Source organism: Pongo pygmaeus, chromosome 2 (assembly GCF_028885625.2).
Source record: "Pongo pygmaeus isolate AG05252 chromosome 2, NHGRI_mPonPyg2-v2.0_pri, whole genome shotgun sequence".
Classification (NCBI taxonomy): Eukaryota; Metazoa; Chordata; class Mammalia; order Primates; family Hominidae; genus Pongo; species Pongo pygmaeus.
The window spans coordinates 46470690-46496884 of NC_085930.1; the positions used below are offsets into that span (position 1 = coordinate 46470690).

Genomic DNA, 26195 nt, shown 5'->3' on the forward strand with positions numbered 1-26195 from the left:
AAGGAAGCTATTAGTTATTTCTATCATTTTAATGTATTTAAATGTATTGAACGCATCACAAAGAAAATTTATACCATTCATGGCTGAAATGTCAGCCACAATATGTTTTCTTGAGGTTTTTCCATGTGCCCTTCCCTTTCATTAGCCCTTGGAAAGAGAAGGACATTCTCATACGTTGCTGACAGAATAAATTGCTACTATCTTTTTGGAGGTCAACTGGCAACAAACACCAGAGCTTTAAAAATGTCAGTACCTTTTGATCCAAAAAATTCATTCTTAGGAAATTATCCAAAAGAAGTAATTAAAGATGTGTGTCAGGTAGTTTTATGAACAAGCATTCACTACAGCACTATAGGGGACTGAGGTAAGAAGCCTCTGGAATTGGAGAACAAGGTGTTCCCTTAACAGTTTCTGATAGAGGCAGAATATAGCTTGCACTAGCTCAAGAAAGATGAATACTTCCAATTATCTCTTCCCTACCCTTTCACAGCAGACCAAGTGACTGAACGGCAACACTTTTACCAAAAAACCAGAATCGCCTCAAAATCCTTCACCACAGAGGTATAAACAGCCATAAACTATCTGTTGGCCCACAAGTTGAAACATTTAGACATATCTACCATCTGGGAACTGGATTCTAAGGGAAAAGATCCTGTTTTATACAACTTTGGCTTTTTATGGGTTTAGCACAGGACCGTCCAACAGATATACAAGTGACATACAAAATTCAAAAATGTTTAATATCTTGGGAAGACTTCCTTGATATAACAAAAAAAGTTTAGTATTCACATTTACAAGGGGAAGAAATCATTTCAACATGTAGTCAAAATAAAACTTATTTTACCTTAAAAACTTTTTCATTCAAGTTTAGTATCCACATTTACAAGAGGGAGAAATCACTTCAACATGTAGTCAAAATAAAACTTATTTTCCCTTAAAATTTTTTTTCATTCAAGTTTAGTATCCACATTTACAAGGGGGAGAAATCATTTCAACATGTAGTCAAAATAAAACTTATTTTACCTTAAAAAATTTTTTTCATTCCAAGTCTTTAAAATCCAGTTTACTACATTTACAGCATGGCCCAATTCAGCTACTCATTTTCCTTAGAAATATTTGATCTGTATTTACATTTCACAAAATCTGCAGTAGATCCACATATCTACGTTGTTTCAAACATAAAAACGGACCAATAACTGAGTTTTCTTTCCTTTTTGAGACAGGGTCTCCCTCTGTCACCCAGGCTAGAGTGCAGTGATATTATCATGCCTCGATGCAGTGCAGCTTCAACCTCCTAAGCTCAAGTGATTTTCCCACCTTGACTTCCCAAGTAGCTGGGACTACAGGCACACACCACCATACCCAGATAATTATGATTACTATTTTTTTGTAGAGATGAGGTCTCACTATGTTATAGCCCAGGCTGGTCTTGAACTCCTGGGCTCAAGTGATCCTCCTGCTTTGGCCTCCCAAAGTGTTGGGATTACGAGTGTGAGCCACAGTACCCAGCTAAGAATCAGCTTTCACACTTTAAAATTTAGTTCTGTCATACAAGACACATTTTTTCTTTTTTTTTTAAAGGTCGCTTTTAATTGAGACCCAATGACAAAAGGTGGACAATAATCAATTTGGTAAAACAGATTAACAGTACCCTTTAAAGCTTCTGTTTCTATGTTTACTAATGGCTTCCCCACATAGGCAATATCATCTAGACTATGCTAGAGTTTTCAATGACTCCATCATAAGGACTAGTGATGGTAACAGAAGCTTTATCACTTTGAACTACATCGATGTTATCAAACTGAGACACTGTATCTCCTTCTTTTACATAACATTAACAGTTACTTTTCTAATCTCTTCTTCAGTGTCTGAGAATCTGAACTGAACAAGCTGTCCACATACAGCATTAGTTGTTTTCAGAAAGTGATGTGGATGACTATACTTGAATGAAGGATAATCAAAGAAATACACATAATTTGGCTTCAAAACATGAACATTACTACATGTTGGAAAACAGTGAAACACATCAGCTGCCCAGCATTCCTGCTCCAGGTCCTCAGCACACAGACTGCAGCCATCTCACCCGGGAAATGGCAACTGTGCTACAGACCACAAGGTACACTTCAACTGCTCAATCACCAACTGTAGCTAGTCACGACTGTACTAGACAGAACAATAACACTTTGCCATTAAGTTAGGCATTGAATAGACTTAAATATAGCTCTCATGTTCACGATGGGAAGAATGTGTCTACTGGTTACTACTGGTATTCTATTGGTTACTGCAGGCTGCGTTTTAAAAAAGATGAAGGCCAATCATTTGAATAATTGAGAAAGAGTATCGCTTCAGATATCACACAGCTGAAAGCCATAGGCAATACCTGGAAGAAAAAATAAGGAGTCCCAATAACAGTTCCCACTCTACTGATCATATGTGCAGTAATATTCACACAACAGAAGGATCTTTGAAATTATGATAAACATGGAATATATCTTGATTCAATAAGGTGAGTGCTTGGACTACTAAGTGACTTTAAAAAATATTTTCCAACCCAGAAAGTATTGATTATTCTTTGTTTAGAGCTTTACTAAGAGTTGTCTGCAATTTCAGGAAGAAATCACACCACTAATGGCAACACGAGTCAACAATGCACACAACTGTATAGGCAGCAGATGTACTTTCTAAATTACACGATGATTCTATTTACAGATAGATGCAAACACTTGATCTTATGCTTTATGGCATAGTTGTGCCACATCATTAAATACTGAAATAAATTTTATTATAAATTACTTCCCTTTTATTTTTCTTTTATATTAGAGAGGACAGTACATTGATTTTCTAAAAAAAAACTTATAGTGTAAGTAGGTTATATTTTATATGAATTCATCTCAACACAGCAAGGGCAAATTACAAATTGTTTGTTAAAATTCACTATCTCAATCAACAAACCACAAATTGTTTCACAGAAGGAAGAAGTATAAACTGTAGGTTTATAAAAGGTGTCAAATGCTATGTCAGCCTGACTAGCTTTTGGTTTTGCTGAAAAACAAAACAGCAATAAACCTTTAAAAAAAGCTTTTTTTTTTTTTTTTTTTTTAAGACCAGGTTTCGCTCTGTTGCCCAGGCTGAAATATAGTGACAAGTTCATGGCTCTCTGCAGCCTTGAACTCCTGGGCTCAAGTGATCCTCCTGCCTCAGCCTCCCAAGTAGCTGGAATTACAGACTTGCACCAGCATGCCTGGCTTTTTTTTTTTTGAGACAGAGTCTCCGTCGCCCAGGCAGGAATGCAGTGGCGTGATCTCAGCTCACTACAACCTCCACCTGCCAGATTCAGGTGATTCTCCCGGCTGCTTTATTGTTTGTAGAGACGAAGTCTCACTATGCTGAGATGCTAAAAATATTCCTTTTGCCCCTTCCCAGTCCATATGCTGTCAGAGATAACCACTGTTCAGAGTTTTTAAAGTTTTGTTTCTGACTGCAGAATCTTACATTTTAATTTTATTTGGTAAAATGGCTCCCTTTACTATTCCAATTAGTAATCTACATTGTTCCATATTTATATTGCTGCTACCTACTTTCCCATCTTAGTCACGTATTCACATTTTGTTAAAGACATTTTTTATTAGAACTAATTTGCACCTCTTTACTACAACTGAAGGCTAAATGATTTGGTTTTATTATACTTTCCATTACACTGCCTAATTACATTGCCACCTCAGTCATGGTTATCTGTGGCATACCTTCTTGCTTGAAATCGCCTTCCCTAGAGAAGAACAGATAAAAATACCACCCACAAATTCAAACTACAATGTCCCTGGTTCATAAAAACAGCCAACCTCAAAAGGAAGCAATATTTCCTAGTATATCTCAAACTTCTACATGTGCATATAAATTACATTCAGTAGTTAATAACCAGAAATTTATCTTCTATAGAGGAAAGACATGCCAATACAATGGAAAGTCCTACTGCTACTACTAATAAAAATACTCATGGTAAAAATATGAAGAAAAACCAGGTAAGTTTTAAGTTTCAATATGATAGGCAACATAGGCAACAGTGTACAATTTTAAATATTTGACTGGTTTTGTCTTGGGACTTCTGCAGTTTCCAATTTTAGATATTTCAATTTACTGTTTACTTAGCTCAATATACAATAGAACACTTCGCAAATAAAATTTCATACAAAAGCCACATAATCAGGACCACTGTTTCGTTTTTACAGGCCATTCCAAATTAAGAGTCAGGACTTTAAAATCGACCACACTGTGCACTGTGGTACAAGTTCTGGAACTCAAGGTGCTTAACTTATTTTAAACCTACACTGTTGTAGGTTCGGTATCCGAACAAATACAAGCAAGATTCACACAACTCATTTGTTGAGTGTCTTAAATACAGACTTAGAAGCAAAAAAAATTAAAAAGTTTCATCTCATCTGGGAGTTAGTTCATTTGTTAAGTTAAAGGGATTATTCCTGTGAAATCATCTTAAAGGTTTACAGTAAAGAACACAATTCTAAGCTCCCAATCATAAGAAGTAATAGGAACTTCACAGGCATAGTTAGTGGCATAAAGGTACAGATTCAATAGTTTTAAGTTTCCTCTAAATTCGGCCAGTTACTCATTTCTACGGATCTGCCTTCATCAGGTTACATGTAAATATCCATTTTAAACAGAGATAATTGCTCCATGAATATATTAATTCAAGGTAGATTGTGAATAATATGACTGTTCAGCTCCATTTCTATTGCCAAGTTATGTATCAGAAAGAACATCACACCCTATGGAGACTGAACTAGATTGAAGATTTTGGATCTAAACATACAGAATAATTTCCTGACAACCCCCTTTGTAAATCCATGGCAATTTCAACACTGGGAACTCTTCAGACTCATTTTGCTTACTTAACAGAACATGACAATCAAGTATTGAGTGCCTGACAATGAGTACAAAAATGAGTAAGAGTCAGTAACCATGCTCAAGAAGTGCGGTATATGCCGCGCTCAGTGGCTCACACCTGTAATCCCAGCACTTTGGGAGGCACAGGTGGGTGGATTGCTTGAGCTCAGGAGTTTGAGACCAGCCTGGCCAACACAGTCAGACCCCTGCCTCTACAAAATATATAAAATTAGCAAGGCGTGGTGGCGCACGCCTGTGGTCCCAATGACTCGGAAGGCTGAGGCGGGAGGATTGCTTGAGCTGGGGAGGCAAAGGTTGCAGTGGGCCGAGATAGCGCCACTGCACTCCAGCCTGGGCAACAGAGCCAGACCCTCTCATTGAAAAGAAAAGAAAAGAAGAACAAAGCAAAAGGAGTGCAGTATAGCAGAAAAACAACATTCTCCAAATATGTTGGATTGTACCTGAAATAGCCAAACTTCCCAGATCATGATTCAAGTGGAGCAAATACTTCCTATACCCGTCAATTATATTTCCCTAACTGGAACTCTTTAGAACTTGATGTGAAACAATGCAGGTACTGTGAATAGTTCATGGTTCTTAAACTTTAAAGATTATTAGTACAAAACACACACTTCAACATTAGAATAAATATCCAGTATTTAAAGGAAAATTAAAGTAAGGAAACATGTTACAGACCTAAGACCAAATTAAACTTTCTTGGAATCTCTTCAGGAACCTCAAATACCGATACACAGATAATATTTAGGTCCTTGTTTGGGGCAGTATGAGATAACGTTCAAAGTGACTTTTATTTCATCCTCAAAAGGGCTATTGAATAGTTGGAATGACTTCGTTAACTTAAAACATAGTTGCGATTTCTTAATGGACTTACAACAACAACAAACTAAGGCATCGCAGAGAGCTTTTTAACGTTTATGAGCTTCATTTCTTTGAGGATAAAGACAAGCTCCAAAACGGCTTGAGGCAATGCTTCGGAAAAATGTTATGTAATTAATACATTAAAACTATACAACTTAATGGTAAGGAGACCATTTCATAAAAACTTAAACAGCCGATCCAAAATAATTCCTAATTTTATGTAAGAGGCAAACGGTGAAAGACCGAACATTAACTTTGCCAATCACCTGAAAGGAGCAGCGTGGTAAAACTACCCAGGACCGCCTCAGCACTCAGGGGCAATAGTGAACTACTGAAGCAATAGCTCCACCTACTGATCCACCCTATACTTCCTTAAACATGTTGGCACCCCAAGTCTACAGTGATCGCGCTCTCTCCCCCTCCTCCACTCGCTGTGACCCAACCCAAATCTAGTTGAGTCACTAGCTCTTAATACTCATCCCCGTGCTCTTTATTCCAATTTCTTCTTCCTCCAGAAGGTTCTGCACAGCTCCCAAGCGTGAATTAAACTGAAAGGTGTCAAACAGCGCAGTTCCAGAGTTGAGTCTGGAGGTGGAAGACAACCAAACCACTCCACCTGGAGCTGCGGGCCGGCGTGGCTTAGCGGTCTGCTCCAGGGAAGGAGGCCCCGGGCGCCTCACAATAGCCTTTCCATGTTGCCCCACTCAGCCGTTTCTCTCCACTCAACAACCCACACTCGTCCTCCGAACCGAAACCCTGAAGCCCCCCGGGTCTTGCCTCCGCTGGCCCTTCAGCCCGCCAACAACCCGAGCCGAGCCTCGCCTCCGCCCCCTCCGAGAGCCGAGGGAACTGAGAAGCAGAGAAATCTCCCTCCGCCCGTCTTCGCCCTGAATCTCTCCTCGCCTTCGCGGCTCTCCCCCTCTACGTGGGCCCGGGCCCTTCTACCCCGCCGGCCGGGCCCTGCCCGACTGCCCTTCCTCACCCTTTCATCTTCTCCGCCTGCTGAGGCCGTCGTTATCACCGATATCAACGCCGTCGTAGTCGCCGCCCTTAGGTCTCCGCACCCTCAGCTCGGGCCACTCAACCCTGCAAGCCGGCCTCCTAGCCTGGGCAGGGAGCTGGGCGAGCGACGAAGGCCGCGAGAGTCGAGTGAGGGCTTGAGTCTGGTGGGGGCGGGAGTGTCTCCCGCCGCCGCGCTTGTGCCGCCGCTTCTCCACACGTGCACTCGGGTCTCTCAGCTCCCTCCCGCCGCTGCCGCCAGCCAGACCCGCTGCCGCGCTGTGACCTTTCACCCCGCCCCTCGCGCGCCGGCGCGTCCGCCGCCTCACGCGCAGCCGCACTGCTCGCCTCCGCGCACCCTGCCCCCTCCACTCCGGAACCTCCATCTTTCTCCTGGACTGGGCCTTCTGGCGTCATGCTCCTCCCTCCCACCCGCTTACGACACTACTTGTGGGGCTGGCTCGGTAGGCCCTGGCGGTAAAATCCAGATTTTTCCACCCCTCCCTCTCTTGTCCCATATCCGCAAGATAGTTTTTCTCGGCCCCGTTCTTCCCAGTTTGTGGTCTGCAGAGTGACCTTCAAACGCTGTTGCATCCTAGTAGGGTTTTATAAAGCTAGTTCTTCTAAATGTAAAGAAATCTGTGGAAAGCTCAAGTAAGTTAGATGCTTTAAAACAAATAAACGTAGTTAACAATCGTCCGGATAGATTGGCTACCCTCCAACACGCCTCAAGTTTTAAGATCACGTGACTGGCCCAAACCTCAGAGCCTGGAATTTTACCGGCGGACTTCAGAGGGACGGAACCCCACCGCCATTTCCTGTCCCTCGATTGTGGCGTGAACGTCACTTCCTTAGCAATGCGTTTTAACTCTTGCTGTCCACATTTTCCACATTGTACCTTATAACATAGTCTTTGTGAAAATTTGTCTTTTATTTGTTTAATCCAAGAAAATTAATATTCAAGGGATCCGTAAAAATACAGGCCCCCCGAGATGTAGCGCGCTGGGATGGAGGAGGCAGGGCGGAGCTCGACGTCACGTGACTGGTTGGGCCCGCCCCCCCCTACCCTGTGCAGCTGAGGACGACTTCTCCGTGGTGACAGAGCCTCTGGGTCCTCGGTCGATACAGTCTCTGCACCTCGCGCCCCAGCAGGTGAGCGGCGACCGGTAACTAGCGAGTGGTGGGGATAGAGGGGGTGGAAGGAGGCAGAGGAGAGAGAGAAGGGAGAGTGTGAACGGCGACTTTTCTGCCTGCGGCTTCCTCCCCGCTGTCACCCTGCACCGGCAAGGAGCTCATTTCTCCTTAACCCCCGCTCCCCCAAGTGTGGTCGTTTCAGCTACTTGGGGATTCAGATGTCCACTTTTCCCAGGGTTGGAAGTGAGTGCGGCCATTATGGTTCCCTACTCAGAGCCTTTGGGGCTTCGGGTAGCAGATTGTTTCAGCCATTTCACAGGGTCTGCAGTAGACATTAGGTCCCATTCCTTAAAGCCCATTCTTTGGCAAAGGTCCTCTCTGTCCTTACCCTCAGTTCAGGGCTGGGGAGCGGGGAGGTAGCAAAAACCCTGGAGGCAGAGGCGTCTCCGGTGAGACAGGCTTGGGAGGGACTGTCACTGATACGGCCCTCACTGCAGAGTCACTGTGAAGCTTCCCTCCGAGTGTGCTTTCTCAGTGATTCTAAGGATTTTATCTGACATACCTGCAGGGAAGGCTCCGTAGATGTTCACGTGCTTCAGATGGGACTAGAAGGGTAAAAGAAGGGCTTTTACTTTTTCTTCTCTGCGAGAGGGGACAGTTGAAGGAATACTGTCTTCAAAACAGGAGGTGTTAGTAATGCGACAGTCTCGATTGAATGAGGAGGCGTTGAAAGGTGGTATTGTGGTGTTGTGGTGTGCAGGAGGCCCAGGCTAGTTTAGGGAAGAGTGAGTAGGGTTCCCTGAAACCGAAATAAGAAACTGATTGGGTTGGAAATATGTTAAATCAAATTGATTTGCACATGTGCTTAAAGGTAGAATCAAGTCGAGATGTTGCTGTCTGCACATGTTTTCTGCCTTCAATCCTTCCCTTTTTGTCATTTTTCCCTAAAATACCTCTGAATTGGCACTCCCAATCTATTCCTTGACCGGCTTTGTGGTAAATTTAGGTTAAGTAGCATGTGTATCCCTCTTTAGCTTTCCCCATTTGTAAAACTCCCGGTGCCCTCTTCAGATTTTAATGAATAGTATTTTGTGAAAATATAGAAATTGTTGTCCAATTGAAAATACAGGTGTTGTCCAACCCAAGTACTCCCATTCCGTCTGTAATGTATTACCAATGTTTTGACCCCAAACAATGTGCTTTAGGGAAGAATGTTTTTCAATTTGTGGTTAAACTCTTTTATTTATACTGCAAACTCAGAAAATTCCATGCTGCTTTTCAATTGAAGGTCTTACAAATATTACAAATTTGAATTTTAAAATTTAAATTACACCTTTCTTAATATGAAAAATTATATGCTCAGTTAAATCTTGTAGTTTTCTAACTAAGGTAATTAAAGAAGACTGCTGGAAAATTAGGAAGATGGAATCATCTTTGAGTGGTGGATGTGACTGATTTATTTTTGTTTTTCTGTGTCTTCCAAATTCTATACAATAAACGGTCTTATTTTGTTAAGTAGAACAAAAAGTTAAAATTCTACAATAGCAGCAATTTAACAAAATATTTTTATAGTAAGTACAAAATACATAACCTGGCTTATTGATGCTCCTTAGTAGAAAACATAACCTCGGAGATGTTGCTTTCCCCAAGTAATGAAGATTACTACTATCTCGTGTGGATTTACCATTTTAGCATTTCGTACTTATGACCCATACTGGACAGTAGACTAATATATTGATAGATTTATGTCATCATGCCTGCTGTAGATATATATATATATATGTAGTTTTATCCATTAATTTTCTCTATAATAAGGTTCCTTGATCTCTAGAGGAGAGGGGAAATAAAAGGAAGTGTTACTTCATTGACCAGGTGACATTGCACCACGTGAGGAGAATTCCTTATGTGGTCTGGAAGTCCTAACTGGTCCTGTCTGGCTGAGACCAAAATGGGAAAGAGAAAACCAGCTAGAAGCATTGACTACTAGAGGGGAAAATGTCAGTATGAAAGTGGTTGGATGAGTCTGCAGTTTTACTTCACAATTCCCCCAGTTTTAGGGAACTTGTGAAAGCAATAACTTAGACCACTGATGAAATGTAGCTTAGTAGTGGGAATTGGTGATTGCGTTGCTAGTAAGGTTAAATGTGAAAAAAAGCTTTGACATTATACACAGATCACACACACACGCACGCATGCACACACACAGGATTGGAAGCCTGGAAAACATTTCTGAGACTAGCCTTATCAGTTTATGAGTGTTACATGTAGAAATCTTAACATTTATTAGGGAATTGTGCTGTAGTCCACCATTAAATAAAACATAAGGGTTTGGTTTTATTTTAGGGCCCTTGGCACTTCTGGTTTTCTTTTCCTGAGTTCTTTCATGTTTGCAGTGCCTTTATAGATTTTTGCCACCACTAAGAATGCTTTCTTCCCCATGGGCAGAGGTAGCCACTCAGTCCTATAGACTACTAATCATCATCATCATCATCTTTTCTAGTCTTCTACTTGCACTTCTAGCATTGTATTTAATTGCTGTTTCCTGGGCTGCTCCTCAGCAAATCATAAAGCTCTCAGGACTGTGAACTATAATACTATTGTGTCTTCAGCACCAGAATACTGAAGTACCTGATAGGTATTCAGTAAATTATTTATTGAATGAATGTTGGGCAATTAGACAAGGAAATTAAACCACTTTAATTTTTGCAGATCATAGCTCTTCCTAAAGTTGTGCACTAAATGTTAGCTTTTAAATATAAACTGGTAATAACCTTCCAAATTCATGGTCAATACAATAGATAAAAACCTCAGATGGACTTTATTAATGCTGAGACCAACTTATTTTCACAGCACGTTTGTTTACTAGTAAGTATGGTTATCATCAAAATATGGGAGAGAAGGGAAGGGGAATGAATTGTACTAAATGAAAAAGTGGCTCTGCATGATCTATAAGTGGACTAGCACTAGACTAAAAGTCAGGATCTTCATTCAGCTCTGCCACTTTAGTTATATGTCCTTTTAAGTAATGCTGGGGAGGGGTTCAGGTTTGATACTTAGGAACATTCCTATGACATAAACCCTAGGTAATCTATGTGAAAATATCTTAAAAACTAAGTGGTGTCTGTAATCCCAGCGCTTCGGGAGACCAAGGCGGGCAGATCACAATATCAGGAGATCGAGACCATCCTGGCTAACACGGTGAAACCCTGTCTCTACTTAAAAAAATAAAAAAAATTAGCCAGGCATGGTGGCACGCGCCTGTAGTGCCAGCTACTCAGGAGGCTGAGGCAGGAGAATCACTGGAACCCGACAGATGGAGGTTGCAGTGAGCCAAGATCACACCACTGCGCTCCAGCCTGGGCAACAGAGTGAGACTCCATCTCAAAAACAAAACAAACAAACAAACAAAAACACGAAGTGGTGTGTAAAATGGTAAAGCAGTGTAGCTCAGACTTTACATGAATTGATTTCCAGTCATAGAGACCTAGTTGAAGTTCTGGCCCTACCACTTAATAACTGTGTGACTTTGGACAATGTACTTAAGTAAGGTTAAGTTTTCTCACGTTTAAATCTATACCATACCATGGGTGCTATTAAGTTAGATCATGAATGTAAAATATCTAGAACATATTTTGTAAAAAAAATTTTTAATTAATTTTACTGATAACTACTTCGATTTTATATACTGAATTTCTAAAGAAGACTTAAGACAACCCGCAGAATTGACTGATGTCCCTGTGAGCAGCAGGTTTGGGGCATGAAGAAGAGAGTAGAATTTGAAAAGAAGCTATTACCCAAAAAATGCGGGAACAAGAAAAATGTACTTGTAGCAAAGATTCTAAAACAGATTTATTAATTGTATCTGAAAAATATCAAGATAAAGTCCCTTATTTGGGCAACTGTAGTGTCTTAATATTTTCTATATAAAGATTTTCCAAAGCTTGTAATCATTAATATATGCAATCAATTTAAGGAGGCAGTTCTTCAATTTTGAAGTTTTTATTCCTGCAATGGATTATAGAAGTATATTAAAATTGTACAGATTGTAGAGCCAGGGACTTTTGAGTTAATGCTTATAAGCTTAAACATTTTGTCTTTTTAAAAAAATTAAGTGTTTTTATATCTTATTTTTATCCTTATATGAAATAGACAAAGAAATGTAGAGAACATAATGGAGACATAAACTAGAGTAAAATTCTTCCCTTCTTAAATTCATGATTCACAAGGGTTAGTAGTTTTGCAATGGAAAATATCAGCAAATTAAACAATAAGTATAGCTATCATGAGTTTATGAATCACTTTATTCCTGAAAAAAAAAAATTACTCATTTGTCTTAAGGAAAGATTTTAAGTTTATTGACTTTTCCTTAATGTTGATTGTCTATTATAACAAATGGATTTATTGATTTATGAATGAATTTATTCTTTATACTAAGTAAGTTTATTGTAAATAAATTGTGAGCAATAAAAATGTTTTCCATATAATTTCTGAAGAGAATATTAAAGTTTTGCTATTCTCTTTTTTCCCTATGGTGAAATGAAAGCGACTTTGGTTTTTATAAGTGTATTCATTTATATTTAGTATATACATATTATGTATATACTATATATAGAGTAAATATTTGTAGTATATAAAGTACGTAATGTGTGTATATGTATATATAAAGACAGCTGAAGTGGTTGTGTATCTTCGTAGTAACATTTATTTTTACCTGAAACTACTGAAGTGATCTTTAGAATTATATAATGATTTATTTACGTTTGAAACTCCTCTTTCTGTATATTTATTTGTAGTTAGCTCTAGTTAATAAATTTACAACTGTGATTAGCTGTTTTTAAAAATTAATGGTATATCATAAGTATTTTCAGATTTAAATTTTAGAAGGAAACACTTTCTTATGTCTTAAGGTTTTAAAAATCACTATTATTTTTGGTATTACTATGACTAACAACAAAAATTTCAGTTTTGGATCTTAATGCTATCTGTTGAAACTGTTCTCTTGGTGGTAAGCCTTTAAAAAAATTTTATCTGCAACATGCCACATTTTGTTTCTTTTCTGAAAAATAATTAGGCTTATTTCACTGAAAATAAAATGGGTGGTATATGATATGATACAGAAGAGTTTCAGATGTGCTTGAGCAATAAAAAGCAACCAGACTTTATAAGTTTTTAGTTCTTAGTTTACTTTTTTTATTGTTTAAAGGTAAAATAGAAAAGACTAATTGAATTGGAAAGTACCTATAAAATTGAAAAAGGAGCATATGTATAATAATAATAGTATATACATATGGAAAAAGTTGTAAGGAAATGCATCAAAATAAGTAATTATCTCTAGATTGATGCATTAAAGAAAAAATTAAAATTTATTACTATACCTTCTGTATATTTGAATTCATAATGTCAATAGACATTGTAAAATATTTCTTACTTTGATATGGAAAATTAAGGCACCTAAATAATTCTTTCATCTTAACTACTTGGATATCTTAAGTGAAAATGTTTTGTCTGATCCAGGTAGCTGAGTAAGTTATTTAATTTTATAAGTGTGTAAATATATTTTTAAGTATATAAGTGCAGCAGAATTTTAAAAAGCAGAGTAAATCTCAGTATATAAGATAATTTACCACATTTCAAAGGGATAATTCAATCCAGTGGTGAAAAAGGGCACGTATATATCGTAAATGTTAACTGATACAACTTGCTCATCTAGAAGAAAATATAATTGATCCAATACGTTGCAACAGATGCAAAAACTGATTTCAGATGGATTAGAGGCTTAAATGTAAACAATAAAATATTTAAGATATTAATCTCCTAAATTTCCTTTATACATACAATCCGGATGTAGTTTTTTAAACCAAGATAGGAAACTTAAAAGTTATAAAAGTACGGATAGACACATGAGACTGCATGGAAACGAAGGATTCTTTAGTGGCAAAAATAAAGGACCAAAGACAAAATCAGGCGGAAAAAAAGGCTTGAGATATGTGTAACAGATGAGTTAACCGTTGTAAGAACTCTTACCAATTAAGAAAAAGTTCACCCAGTAAAAATATGGATAAAACATGTCACCAGAAGTTCACAGAAGAGAAATCCAAACATTCAACAAACAAAAAAGGATGTATAACCTTACTAGTAATCAGTATACTAACAATGAAATATTTCTCTTGACAAGCAAAAATTAAGTGGTAAACCTACTGCTAGCAAGGATATGTGGAGAAGGATTATCTCATAAAATGCTAGTGGAGATGTGAAGTGTTAAGAGTTTTTCCTAGTAAACAATCAGGCAACATCTGTTAATACTGAGAATACATGTATTTTCCACCCATCAGTCTAACTCCATGTAATCTTTTCCTTAGAAATAAAAGCACCAGTAAGAGTTTACATGAGTGTTAGCTGCAACAGTGTTTCAATGTTTCAATGTTAGTAGTGGCAAAAAACGTGGAAACAAAGGGAATGCCTGTTAATAGGGGTATTGTTATGTAAATTATGGCCTAGGCATTTTATGGAATGTTGTGAAGTGATTAAATGGTAGGAGTTAAATCTACTGGTGATTAGAAAGGATTTCCAAGTACATTCTGAGAGGATTTCTATCATGTATCTTTTTTTTTTCTTTTCTGAGACAGGCTCTTGTTCTGTTACCCAGATTGGAGTGTACTGGTGCTGTCTTGGCTCACTGCAACTTCCTCCTCTTAGGTTTAAGCGATCCTCCCGCTTCAGCCTCCAGAGTAGCTGGGGCTACAGGTGTGCACCACCACACCTGGCTAATTTTTTGTATTTTTGGTAGAGACGGGGTTTTACCTTATTGCCCAGGCCATCATGTATCTTAAGAAAAAAAAATACAAAGTACAGAGAAACATTTGTAATGATAACTCATTTTTTATAAAACCAGTTGAAAAACACCATGAGTTTTGTATATTTTTACCTGGTTGTCACCATTGGAAAGAGGAAATAAGCAGAAAAGGAAAGAGACAAAATATCCATGGTAACATATTTATATAAAACTACATGTTTGTACATGTCTGTGTATAAGATGGATTATAGGAAACAATGGGCACTAAGGTGATTTACTTTCTTCCTTACACTTTATATGTTTTTATTTTTACAGTGGACATGAAGTGTTTCTGTAATTAGGAAAAACAGGCTGGGCATGGTGGCTCACGCCTGTAATCCCAGCACTTTGGGAGGTTGAGGCAGGTAGATCGCTTGAGCCCGGTGTTGGAGACCATCCTGGGCAACATGGCAAGACCCCCTCTACCAATAAAAAATAAAAATAAAAATAAATTATTTGGGCATGATGGCATGCACCTGTAGTCCCAGCTACTCAAGAGGCTGAGGTGGGAGGATCACTTGAGCCCGGGGCATTCAAGGTTTCAGTGAACTGTGAATGTGCCACTGCACTCCAGCCTGGGCATCAGAGCGACACCCTGTCTCAAAAGTAAGAAAAGAAAAATGTACCAAAAAATGATAGGAACTACTAGATAGGATTACAAATTTGGCATTTTATTTTTGGTATGGATAGTCAGTGCTATAGACACGCTTTCTGCCTTAGAGATGTAGAGCACATTGCACAAGTGTGTGATCTGTCACCTGACTTAATCATATGACAGAATCATAAGAAAAGTCCCTATTTGGGTTTTGGCATATAAACTGGATTACAAGATTAACTTGCCTTAAGAAAACTTTAAACAAGAACTTCTTTAAAGAAGCAAAATAAAAAGTACTTGTAATTGTTTAATACTTGATTTCTGTCCTTTTAAAAGTATCTCAGTAGAATACATCATTCAAAGCCTCGGTAGAAAATAGCAGATGCTTTAGAGTTGGATTTGTTGCGTACTTAAAGTAGCTGTATTTTTTTCTCACATTGGTATTTCTTCCCCTTTTCATTACCAGTTTTCTTAATTGCATATATGTGCTTTAATGTAAGCTGTCCAAAGTCTTTTTTACAAGAGTTGGGATATATGTAAATAAAAATAATTTTAGAGTAGTATTAATATAGCAAAGAGATGAAGGAAACCAGACTGTGTGAGTCAAATCCTGGCTCTGCTTCCTAGTAGTGTGACTTTGAAGAAGTTACTTGTGTCTTTTTGCATTGCATTTTTCTCAACTTTAAAATAAGGATAATAAGAGTATTTAACTTCATTGGATGTTGTGAATAATATAAGAGAAGTGATTGGAATAATAACTAGCACATAAGAGCCATATATATATTTGCTAGCTGGGTGCAGTGACTCGTAATCCCAGCACTTTGGGAGGCCGATGCAGGCGGACTGCTTGAGCCCAGGAATTGAAGGGCAACATGGTGAAACCATGTCTGTACAAAAAAAAAAAAAAAAAATTAGCCAGGCATGGTAGCGCACACCTCTAGTTCTAGCTATTCGGGAGGCTGAGGTGGGAGGATCGCTTGAGCCTAGGAGGCAGAGGTTGCAGTGAGCTGAGATCGTGCCACTGCAGACCCTGAGTGACAGAGCCAGACCCTGTCTCAGAAAAATATATATGTAATAATAATATGTGCTATTATTTGCTCAGTCAATTAGGTGCAATATATAATAGTTTTACTTGGCTCAGTTGTTTTAACATTCATTTACTCATCCAACAATATTTTTAATTCAGTTGAATGGGTAATACATGTACAAATATGGTAAAATTTATATGTTCATACAAGTGTGTTTTCTCTCCCCTCATCCTTATTCTTTTCTTCCCCCATATATTTATCCACAAATGGTAGCACCTCTTCATATTATTCTGGACCTTACATTTTTCACTTGAGTATTACCTTGGAGATCTTTTCACATCGATACAGTTAAAGCTGCCTCATTCTTGTTAATGATAGTTTAGTATTCAATTGTATTAATATACCCACATCATCATATGTAACATTTATTGAGCGCTTACTCCTGATCCAGATGCTTTCTTAATACTTTAGTTTTATTAACTCATGGAAGCCTCATAACAACCTATGAGATAGGCACTATTTTTCCATATTTAACAAATGAGGAAAACTAGGCACGGGATGATTAAATGTCTAACAGTCACACAGTTCATAAGTGGTAGGGCTCAGGATTAGAGCCCAGGGAGTCACTTTCCAGAGATTGCTGCCATAATACCACTAAACATGTAGCCTGTCATAGTATTACAAGGTATTTAACCAGCCTCCATATTAATGGACATTCCAGTCTTTTGCTTAAGAAACAGTGCTATAGTTAATATTTTGTTAATAGAACATTTTGTACATCTACAATAAATTCCTAGAAATGGACTAGCCATGTCAAAGGTAAGTACAGTTTGAATTTTGGTGGGCACTGCCAAATTGCTCTCCAATTTAGGGATGTTCAGAAGTTCACCTTTGTCCTTAGTAATTTGCCAAAATCTGCCATTTAGCTTGGGTCTTTGGAAGGTGTGCTTTTAACATTTCTAGCATCCCTGAATTGTGTGTGATCTACCATCATGTAATAGCTTAAGTTACTGTCATATGGAATTAATGTAACAATGTCAGTATGAGAGGTGTGACCTTTGGACGTACTACTTTCAAATAATAGTAAGTATTTTAGATATAACTTGAAATGCTCCTTAATGTGATTTATACATTGAAATTCTATCAATCGAAGTTTGAATAGATATTGTTGAAAGAGTAAAATGCTATAATTGTTAATAATTGTGAAAGTTGCTGATTTTATGTACCAAAGCAATTATGTAAGAGTGTTCAAATAGTTAAATAGTGAATCAGATTGCATTTGAACATTAAGAGTGTGGTAGCTAGCTAAATATAGGAATAGCTGTGTCCTTTCTTGTGAAAAGTGAGTTTTTGATAATCCGTGAGTCCTAGTTTTAGGTAATGCAAAATGAGGTAGTGAGGAGCTTTATTTAGATGAGTTATAAAATCCACAAATTATTTTGAGTATAACACACTTGGTTTCAATGCCCAATATTTCACTTGTTCAAGAAAGAAGAAAGTATCTCTATGAATCTAAGAAGCAGATTGACTGACACCAAACTCTTCAATGTGATCCAAAATAGACACTTAAAATACAGAATCTTCTCAGGTCCCAACGTAGTATACCTGCAGTGCCTGAATATGGCCCTGTAGTACCTGCTTATTGTACAGTGGGGGGTGTGTGTGTGTGTTTTATATATGACCTCATTCTCCCTAAGATGCTCTACTGGGGATAAGGACAGCTTGGAAAGTAGCTGTAAATAGAGATAAACAGGCTGTCAGAAACATTTATTGTGAGCTAATTCTACCTCGGAGTAGTATAAAGCAACAGAAAATAACTTTCCCTATATCTCCGCCCTCCAAATGAGCCATTGAGCCATATCAACTTTGATGTCCAAATTATTAGAGCTTAATCTGAGTCTTGGACAACAAACCCTTCTATGCCTCATGGCACGAAAGTGTGTTCAAGATGGAGTTAATATTTTCCTAAATTCTCATTCAACATATTGTAAGCTGATATGCCATTAGCCCCGTTCTGAAAATATAGATGAATAAAGTACTTAAAAGGCATATCTGACTTCTATACTCCTGAGCTATTAAGTGACTGTGGAAATTCCCAGAATTAGCTAAACTTGGCAGGACCAGAGAGTGCCCACACAGCCTTATCCAGAGCCACATATATTTATTCTAAATAGACAGACAAAAAACTGGTTTGGTTAAGTTTTCATCTGTTCCCCCATGCTGTTTCTAGGGTTAAAATTCTCTTAACAAATTTGCATAGGTCAAATAGTCCTTTAGAAATACTCTGTTAGTCGGCTGGGCCTGGTGGCTCACGCCTGTAATCCCAGCACTTTGGGAGGCCGAGGCAGGTGGATCACGAAGTCAAGAGATTGAGACCATCCTGGCCAACATGGTGAAACCCCATCTCTACTGAAAATACAAAAATTAGCTGGGCATGGTGCTGTGCGCCTGTAGTCCCAGCTACTCAGGAGGCTGAGGGAGGAGAATCACTTGAACCTGGGAGGCAGAGGTTGCAGTGAGCTGAGATCACACCCACTGCACTCCAGCCTGGCGATAGAGTGAGACTCTGTCTCAAAAAAAAAAAAAAAGAAAAGAAAAGAAAAGAAAGAAATACTCTATTAGTCAACAAATAAAAGCAAAAGTGAATATGTGTCCTGTGGAAGCATGCCTTTATAGGAGTGACGCTGGCAATAACTTGTGCTTTTTAAAAAATAATTTTATTGAGATATAACTGACATATCTGCACATAAAGTATACAGTTGGATAAGTTTTAATATATGTATACACACATGAAGCCAGCACTATAATCGATATAGTGAACATATCCATCACACCCAAAAGAAGTTTCCTTGTGCCTCTTTTTAATCCTGTCCTTCCATACCTCCCCACCTCCTGTCCTTAACCATCCGCTGATCTATTTTCTATCATTATAGGTTAGTTTGCATTACATGTATCGATGATTCATATTTTCCTTGCTGACTATTATTCCTTTTTATGGATATACCATAGTTTGTTTATCCATTCACCCATTGCTGGATATTTGTATTGTTTTTCCACTTTTTGGCCATTATGAATAAAGGTCCTATGAATATTCATATAAGTCTTTGGACATAAGCTTTCTCATGGGGAAATACCAAGGAGTAGAATGGCTGAATCATACGGTAAGTGTAATTTTAACTTTCTAAGAAACTGCCAAACTGTTTTCCAAAGTGGTTGTACCATTTTACAGTTCTACTAGCAACATGTGAGTGTGTTAGTTGTTCTGCATCCTTACCAACACTTCCTTTGTCAGTCTTTTAAACTTTTAGCCATTCTGATAGCTGTGGAATGGCATTTCATTGTGGTTTTAACTTGCATTTTCCTAGTGACTAATGAGCTTAAGCATCTTTTCATGTACTTTGCCATCTATCTTCCTTGGTTAAGTGAATGTTCAAATCTTTTGCCTGTTTTAATTGAGTTTTCCTATTATTGAGTTTTGATCTTTGTAGATTCTGGATATAAGTTCTTTGTCAGGTTTATGTCTGTAAATATTTTCTCCCAGTCTTTACCTTGTCTTTTTGTTCTAACAGTGTTTTTTGATGAGCAGAGATTTGAAGTCCAGTTTGCCATTTTATTCTTTTGTGGATTGTGCTTTTAGTATTATGTCAAATCCAAGGTCACAAAGGAAGTTTTATAGTTTTAGGTTTTACATTTAGGTCTACCATCCATTTTTAGATTTTTCTATATAGTTATGGGTTTGTTTGTTTTTTTTTTTGCATTTTATGTATATGTTGGTTCCACCACCACTTGTTGAAAAGACAATATGCTTTCTCCACTGAATTGCCTTTGCACTTTTGTCAAAAACCAGTTGTCCATATATGTGTTGGAGTAGAGCCTTTTTGAGCTAATAAATTTTGTAAAATTTTAAATAATAATACTAGGCAGATTAATAGAGATTAAATTTTATGTGTTCATTATAGAATTATATGTGTTTTACTATTCACAAGATTGAACAAATTGACCATTAAAATTATTAATAAAATTATAACTTAATAAATTGAATCTAATTTAATATTTTCTTAATATTTAATCATAATTTTTGATCTTAGAAGGTCATTCTGTGATGGTAATATTTGGATTCAGCTTTGGCATCAGGTGAATATTTTAAAAATCTTGGCCATCAAGCATTAGGCCAAAATGTGTATTCAGTGTACTTTGAAAGGGTTTTATCAGTTTTCACTCAATGATTAGAGTTTCTGTTTCCCCCCACACCCTTGCCAGTACTGTCACTGAGCAATATTTAGTAATTGCCTACTATGTGCCAAGGCACTTTACTGGATAATTGGGGTGCTCAATAAACAAAGCAGAGGTGGTCCCTGTTTTTCTATCATTTACAGTCTGGAAGTGAAGACATACATTGAACAGCTTCTTTCACATTTTTTAATCACAAGAGTAGTAAATGCTACTAAGGAGCAATATTAAAGACCTTGAGCACATACCAGAGGAGCAGGCAGTTAATTTCTTAGTAAATCATACTATTGAAAACTTCTCCTCTCCCCACAACTAATTTAATAAACCCTGGTTGTTAATCATAGTATACTAGGTAAACTGTTAGAAACACAGATTTCTTGTCCTCTGAATTGAAAATGTCTGGACTTTTGATTATAGTCATTATTTAAATCCAGATTGTGAGGTGTTTTTTCACCTATCTTAGGCAGCATTCTTTTCTTCTTTTATCCTTTGTGCTTTAGGATATATTTTTATTGCAGAGATTTTATGAATTCCTGAATTAAATGTGAACCTATTTATGTAACACTCTCTTCTAAACATTGGATTAATATTACCTGAGCACAGTTTATGAACCTTTGTCCTCTTCTATTCCATCCATTAGATAAATGACAGGATGGCTGGGCACGGTGGCTTACGCCTGTAATCCCAGCACTTTGGGAGGCCGAGGTGGGCGGATCACGAGGTCAGGAGATCGAGACCATCCTGGCTAGCACGGTGAAACCCTGTCTCTACTAAAAATACAAAACATCAGCCGGGCGTGGTGGCGGGCGCCTGTAGTCCCAGCTACTCAGGAGGCTGAGGCAGGAGAATGGCATAAACCCGGGAGTTTGGAGCTTGCAGTGAGCTGAGATTGCGCCCCTGCACTCCAGCCTGGGCAACAGAGTAAGACTCCATCTCAAAAAAATAAAAAATAAAACTAAATAAATGACAGGATGGATTCGTATAAATGTAGACATTGGCCGGGTGCAGTGGCTCACTCCTGTAATCCTAGCACTTTGGGAGGCCAAGGCGGGCGGATCACAAGATCAAGAGATCGAGACCATCCTGGCCAACGTGGTGAAACCCCGTCTCTACTAAAAATACAAAAATTGGCCGGGCGTGGTAGCACACACCTGTAGTCCCAGCTATTCGGGAGGCGGAGGCAGTAGAATCGCTTGAATCTGGGAGCGGGAGGTTGTAGTGAGCCGAGATCGCGCCACTGCACTCCAGCCTGCCCATAGAGCAAGACTCTGTCTCAAAAAAAAAAAAAAAAAAGTAGACATCATATTTTCTTTTTCTTTTTTTCTTTTTTTTTTTTTTTTTGAGACAGGGTCTCGCTATGTTGTCCAAGCTGGTCTTGAACTCCTGGACTCAAGCGTGATCCTCCCACCTCAGCCTCCCGAGTAGCTGAGAATACAGGCGTGAGCCACCGTACCTGGACAGCATCATTTTATAATATAAGTGTAATAGCATTTTTAGTACAACACTGTTGAAGCTGTTTCTTTTTTATTCCTTGTATGTGTGTCAGTCTCAAATGCCTACATTGCTTACATTTGGCTAGTTTAGCTGCTCATGATTTTTTTTTTTTTTTTGGCAAAGCCATCAAAATTTGCTCAGTAATAAGAGTAATATGGTAATTGTAAAGTTTTAAAAATAAGTTTCGGCTGGGCTTGGTGGCTCACATGTGTTATCCCAGTACTTTGGGAGGCCAAGGCGGGTAGATCACCTGAGGTCGGGAGTTTGAGACCAGCCTGACCAACATGTAGAAACCCCGACTCTACTAAAAATACAAAATTAGCCGGGCGTGGAGGCACATGCCTGTAATCGCAGCTACTCTGGAGGCTGAAGCAGGAGAATTGCTTGAACCCGGGAGGTGGAGGTTGCGGTGAGCCGAGATCGCGCCATTGCACTCCAGCCTGGGCAACAAGAGCAAAACTGTCTCAAAAAAAAAAAAAGGTTTCTAAGTATTTTAAGCAATTGCCTTTTTAAAGTAGTCATACAGTTTCTAGTTTGACTTCTTTTGAAGGTGATAATTTTCCTGCATGATTGCCTGAATTTAAAAAAAAATTGGTGAAGTCGGCTGGGCACAGTGGCTCACGCCTGTAATCCCAGCACTTTGGAAGGCCAAAGCGGGCGGATCACCTGAGGTCAGGAGTTAGAGACAAGCCTGGCCAACATAGAGAAACTGTCTCCACTAAAAATACAAAATTAGCCAGGCGTGGTGGTGCATACCTGTAATCCCAGCTACTCGGGAGGGTGAGGCAAGAGAATCGCATGAACCCGGGATGTGGAGGTTGCAGTGAGCCGAGATTGCGCCTTTGCAGTCGATCCTGGGCAACAAGAGCGAAACTCCATCTCAAAAAAAAAAAAAAAAAAAATGGCAAAGTCGTTTCATAGGCAGTTTATCTGACAAAAGCCTATCTAAAAGCCAATCACTGCAGTGCTAATACGCCATGAAGGTTGAGGATTCCAGAAGAGAATTTGCTGATGACAGTCCTTGGCACTATGAACTTGGAATTGTAGACTATTTAACATAAGAAATTTCATTATTATTATTAAGTACATTTTGTGTGGGGGGGAATACTGTAGGATTTCAGATAAATTAATACTACATTTTGTTGTCATTATTGGATTTTAAAGGTTTTTCTAATATTGCAGTATAACGGTAAACACATACATAAATGAGTCCTTATCCACATGCCAAATATATTCCCAGAAATACAGTTTTTGAGTCAAAAGACTTGAACATCTTTAAGGGCGTGGTTGCATATTACCAATTTTTTCCCCATGTTTCCTAGAAAATAATAAACCCAAATTGACCTTTTCTTGATGGTTATGGGTCATTCTTATTACCATTAGTCAATTCACATCTCTTTCCTTTTTACCTTCCATTTATTCTTTTTTTTTTGAGACGGAATCTCGCTCTGTCGCCTAGGCTGGAGTGCAGTGGTGCAATCTTGGCTCACTGCAGCCTCCGCTTCCCAGGTTCACCATTCTTCTGCCTCAGCCTCCTGAGTAGCTGGGACTACAGGCACCTGCCATCACGCCCAGCTAATTTTTTGTATTTTTAGTAGAGATGGGGTTTCACTGTGTTAGTCAGGATGGTCTCGATCTCCTGACCTCGTGATCCGCCCACCTCGGCCTCCCAAAGTGCTGGGATTACAGGAGTGAGCCACCGCACCCAGCCCTTCCATTTATTCTTATAGAGTAGCTCTCTAATGATTTGCTGCTTTAAATCTGCAGTGATCCAAAGTATTAGACAATAATTTTTAATTGTGCATAAATTAAGTCCTAAGACTGTATGCAGGTCTTTTGCCATGTGCAGAAGCTTTAAGACTGTCATTCTACAAGTTCAGAGATCTTTTGTTTTCCTGTTTCTTAGGTCTTTACTTTATTTCTATTGAGGTTGGCAAGTCTGACTTCTCGTGTATATAAATATTGTACTGTATTTAGTTCTAATACCATATTTTGTTGTTTCTAGGACATTTTTCTCCCATATTTTTAACAGCTCTGAAATTAGTGCCTGTCCTGCAATTTCTGGAATGCCATAATTTGTCAGGTTTTTTTCCTTAGTAGTACATCAAATAAAGGAGTTTATTAAAATTGCTATTATCTTAGATTAGGTGAAATATGGTATTAACTTCTAGATAGGGGTCTGTGTGTTTGTAAGAATTGCTGTTGTGAGACATCAGCATGGATTCTTAGGTGGTTGCCTTACCTTGACTTTACCTAGTCAGTAAGTTAAATTGAATTAAAGTGGCAGGGTACAGTGGCTTATACTTGTAATCCCAGCACTTTGGGAGGCCGAAGCGGGAGGATCGCTTGAGCCCAGGAGTTCAAGAGCAGCCTGGGTAACAGAGTGAGACTTTGTCTTTACATAAAAATCAAAAAGTTAGCTGGGCATGGTGGTACATGCCTGTGGTCCCAGTAAGGGAGGCTAAGGCAGGAGGATTGCTTCAGCCCAAGAGATTGAGGCTGCAGTGAGCCTTGATTGCGCCACTGTACTCCAGCCTGGGTGACAGAGCAAGACCTTGTCTCAAAAAAAAAAAAGTGTATTAGCAAAATGTTAAAAACAGCCCCAAATAAGAAGCAGTCTTGGTACGCAATAGAGAGAGTTATTGTTGTTAGGTAAAGTATGGTATCTATTTAATGGAATAGTATACAGTTTAAGATGACACAAAGACTGTGTAGTGCATAGAAAAATTGAAGTAAAATAATTTTATGCTAGTATTGATTACAATTATGTAAAAAAAATTAATTGTGGAGAAATAATAAAGTCAATCATATTCAAGTGGTGAGATCTTTCATTAGGTATTTTTAAAATTATAAGCATATTGCTTCTGAAAACAGATTTTAAAGATGTGTAACAAATGCTTTCTTTTCTATTTATATTGTTGGCTGTCTTCTTGGCTGTTTACATCATAGGTAAGTTAAGCTTTAAATCAATAGGATCTTCTTTGGTGTCTTGTTTTTTCTTTGTAACCTGAAATCAGGAAAATTTCCTAAAAATTCAAATGTGGGATATTAATGTGAGCTTTACAATTGCTTTTCCCCCTTCAGTTTATCAAGTTTAAGAAATAAAAAAAATAAGGCCCAGCACTGTAATCATGCCTGTAATCCTAGCTCATGCCTGCAATCCCAGCACTGAGGTGGGGGGATCACTTGAGCCCTAGAGGTGGAGGTTGCAGTGAGCTGAGATTGCATCACTGTACTCCAGCATAGGTGGTAGAGCCAGACCCAGACCCTGTCTTTATTAAAAAAAAAAACAAAAAACAGGAATTTCTTACCCAAATTCTGTTTCAGGTAGCTTTGTTGTTCTGAACTTAAAATAATTGACCAGAAATTTTCCACTTCTGTTCTCTATTTTTAATAGTAGCAAAGTTGTATTGAGTCTGTGGGCATTAATATTCTGATTATCCTCAAATATGCCCATTTTCCTCTTAGATATGTCCATTTACTTTGTAGTCACATTGATGTTTTATCTTTTTTTTTGGCTAATATAGTTGGTTATGTTTGTGTTATAAAGCTAGGTATTAGTAAAATACGTTATGTTTTTTAAAAATCTTAGTTCTGTAAGAGATGGGGCCAGGCGTAGTGAGTGGCTCATCCAGCACTTTGGGAGGCCGATGCAGGCAGATCACCTGAGGTCAGGAGTTCAAGACCAGCCTGACCAACGTGGTAAAACCCCATCTCTACTAAAAATACAAAATGAGCCAGGCGTGGTGGCGCATGTCTGTAATCCCAGCTACTTGGGAGGGTGAGGCAGGAAGAGTAGCTTAAATCCGGGAGGTGGAGGTTGCAGTGAACTGAGATGGTGCCATTGCACTCCAGCCTGGGAAACAAGAGCGAAACTCCATCTCACAAAAAAAAAAAAGAGAGAGATGAGTGGCCGGGCACGGTGGCTCGGCCTGTTATCCCAGCACTTTGGGAGGCCGAGGTGGGCAGATCACTTGAGATCAGGAGTTCAAGACCAGCTTGGCCAACATTGTGAAATCCCATCTGTACTAAAAATACAAAAAAAAAAAAAATGGTAGACAGGTGTGATGGCACGTACCTGTAATCCCAGCTAATCGGGAGGCTG

General features: G+C 38.6%; 2 protein-coding genes across 5 annotated transcripts in view; one reads left to right on the forward strand and one right to left on the reverse strand.

Annotated features, from left to right (window-relative positions):
* Nucleotides 1–7092, reverse strand: part of NAA50 (N-alpha-acetyltransferase 50, NatE catalytic subunit) — a 33395-nt gene extending 26303 nt beyond the window's left edge. The window contains exon 1 of one of the 2 annotated variants that reach the window (XM_054483006.2): nt 6761–7092. In XM_054483006.2, the coding sequence (XP_054338981.1) occupies nt 6761–6768 (8 nt within the window). In that variant the 5' untranslated portion in view covers nt 6769–7092. The remainder of the gene's footprint in view (nt 1–6760) is intronic. The other variant, XM_054483007.2, reaches the window with a different exon arrangement.
* ATP6V1A (ATPase H+ transporting V1 subunit A) overlaps nt 7047–26195 on the forward strand; it is a 67206-nt gene continuing 48057 nt past the window's right edge. The window contains exons 1-2 of one of the 3 annotated variants that reach the window (XM_063661651.1): nt 7074–7254; nt 7760–7929. The gene's annotated coding sequence lies outside the window, so the exon portion shown is untranslated. Of the gene's footprint in view, nt 7930–26195 lie in introns of all 3 variants that reach the window. The other 2 variants (XM_054483004.1, XM_054483003.1) reach the window with 2 other exon arrangements.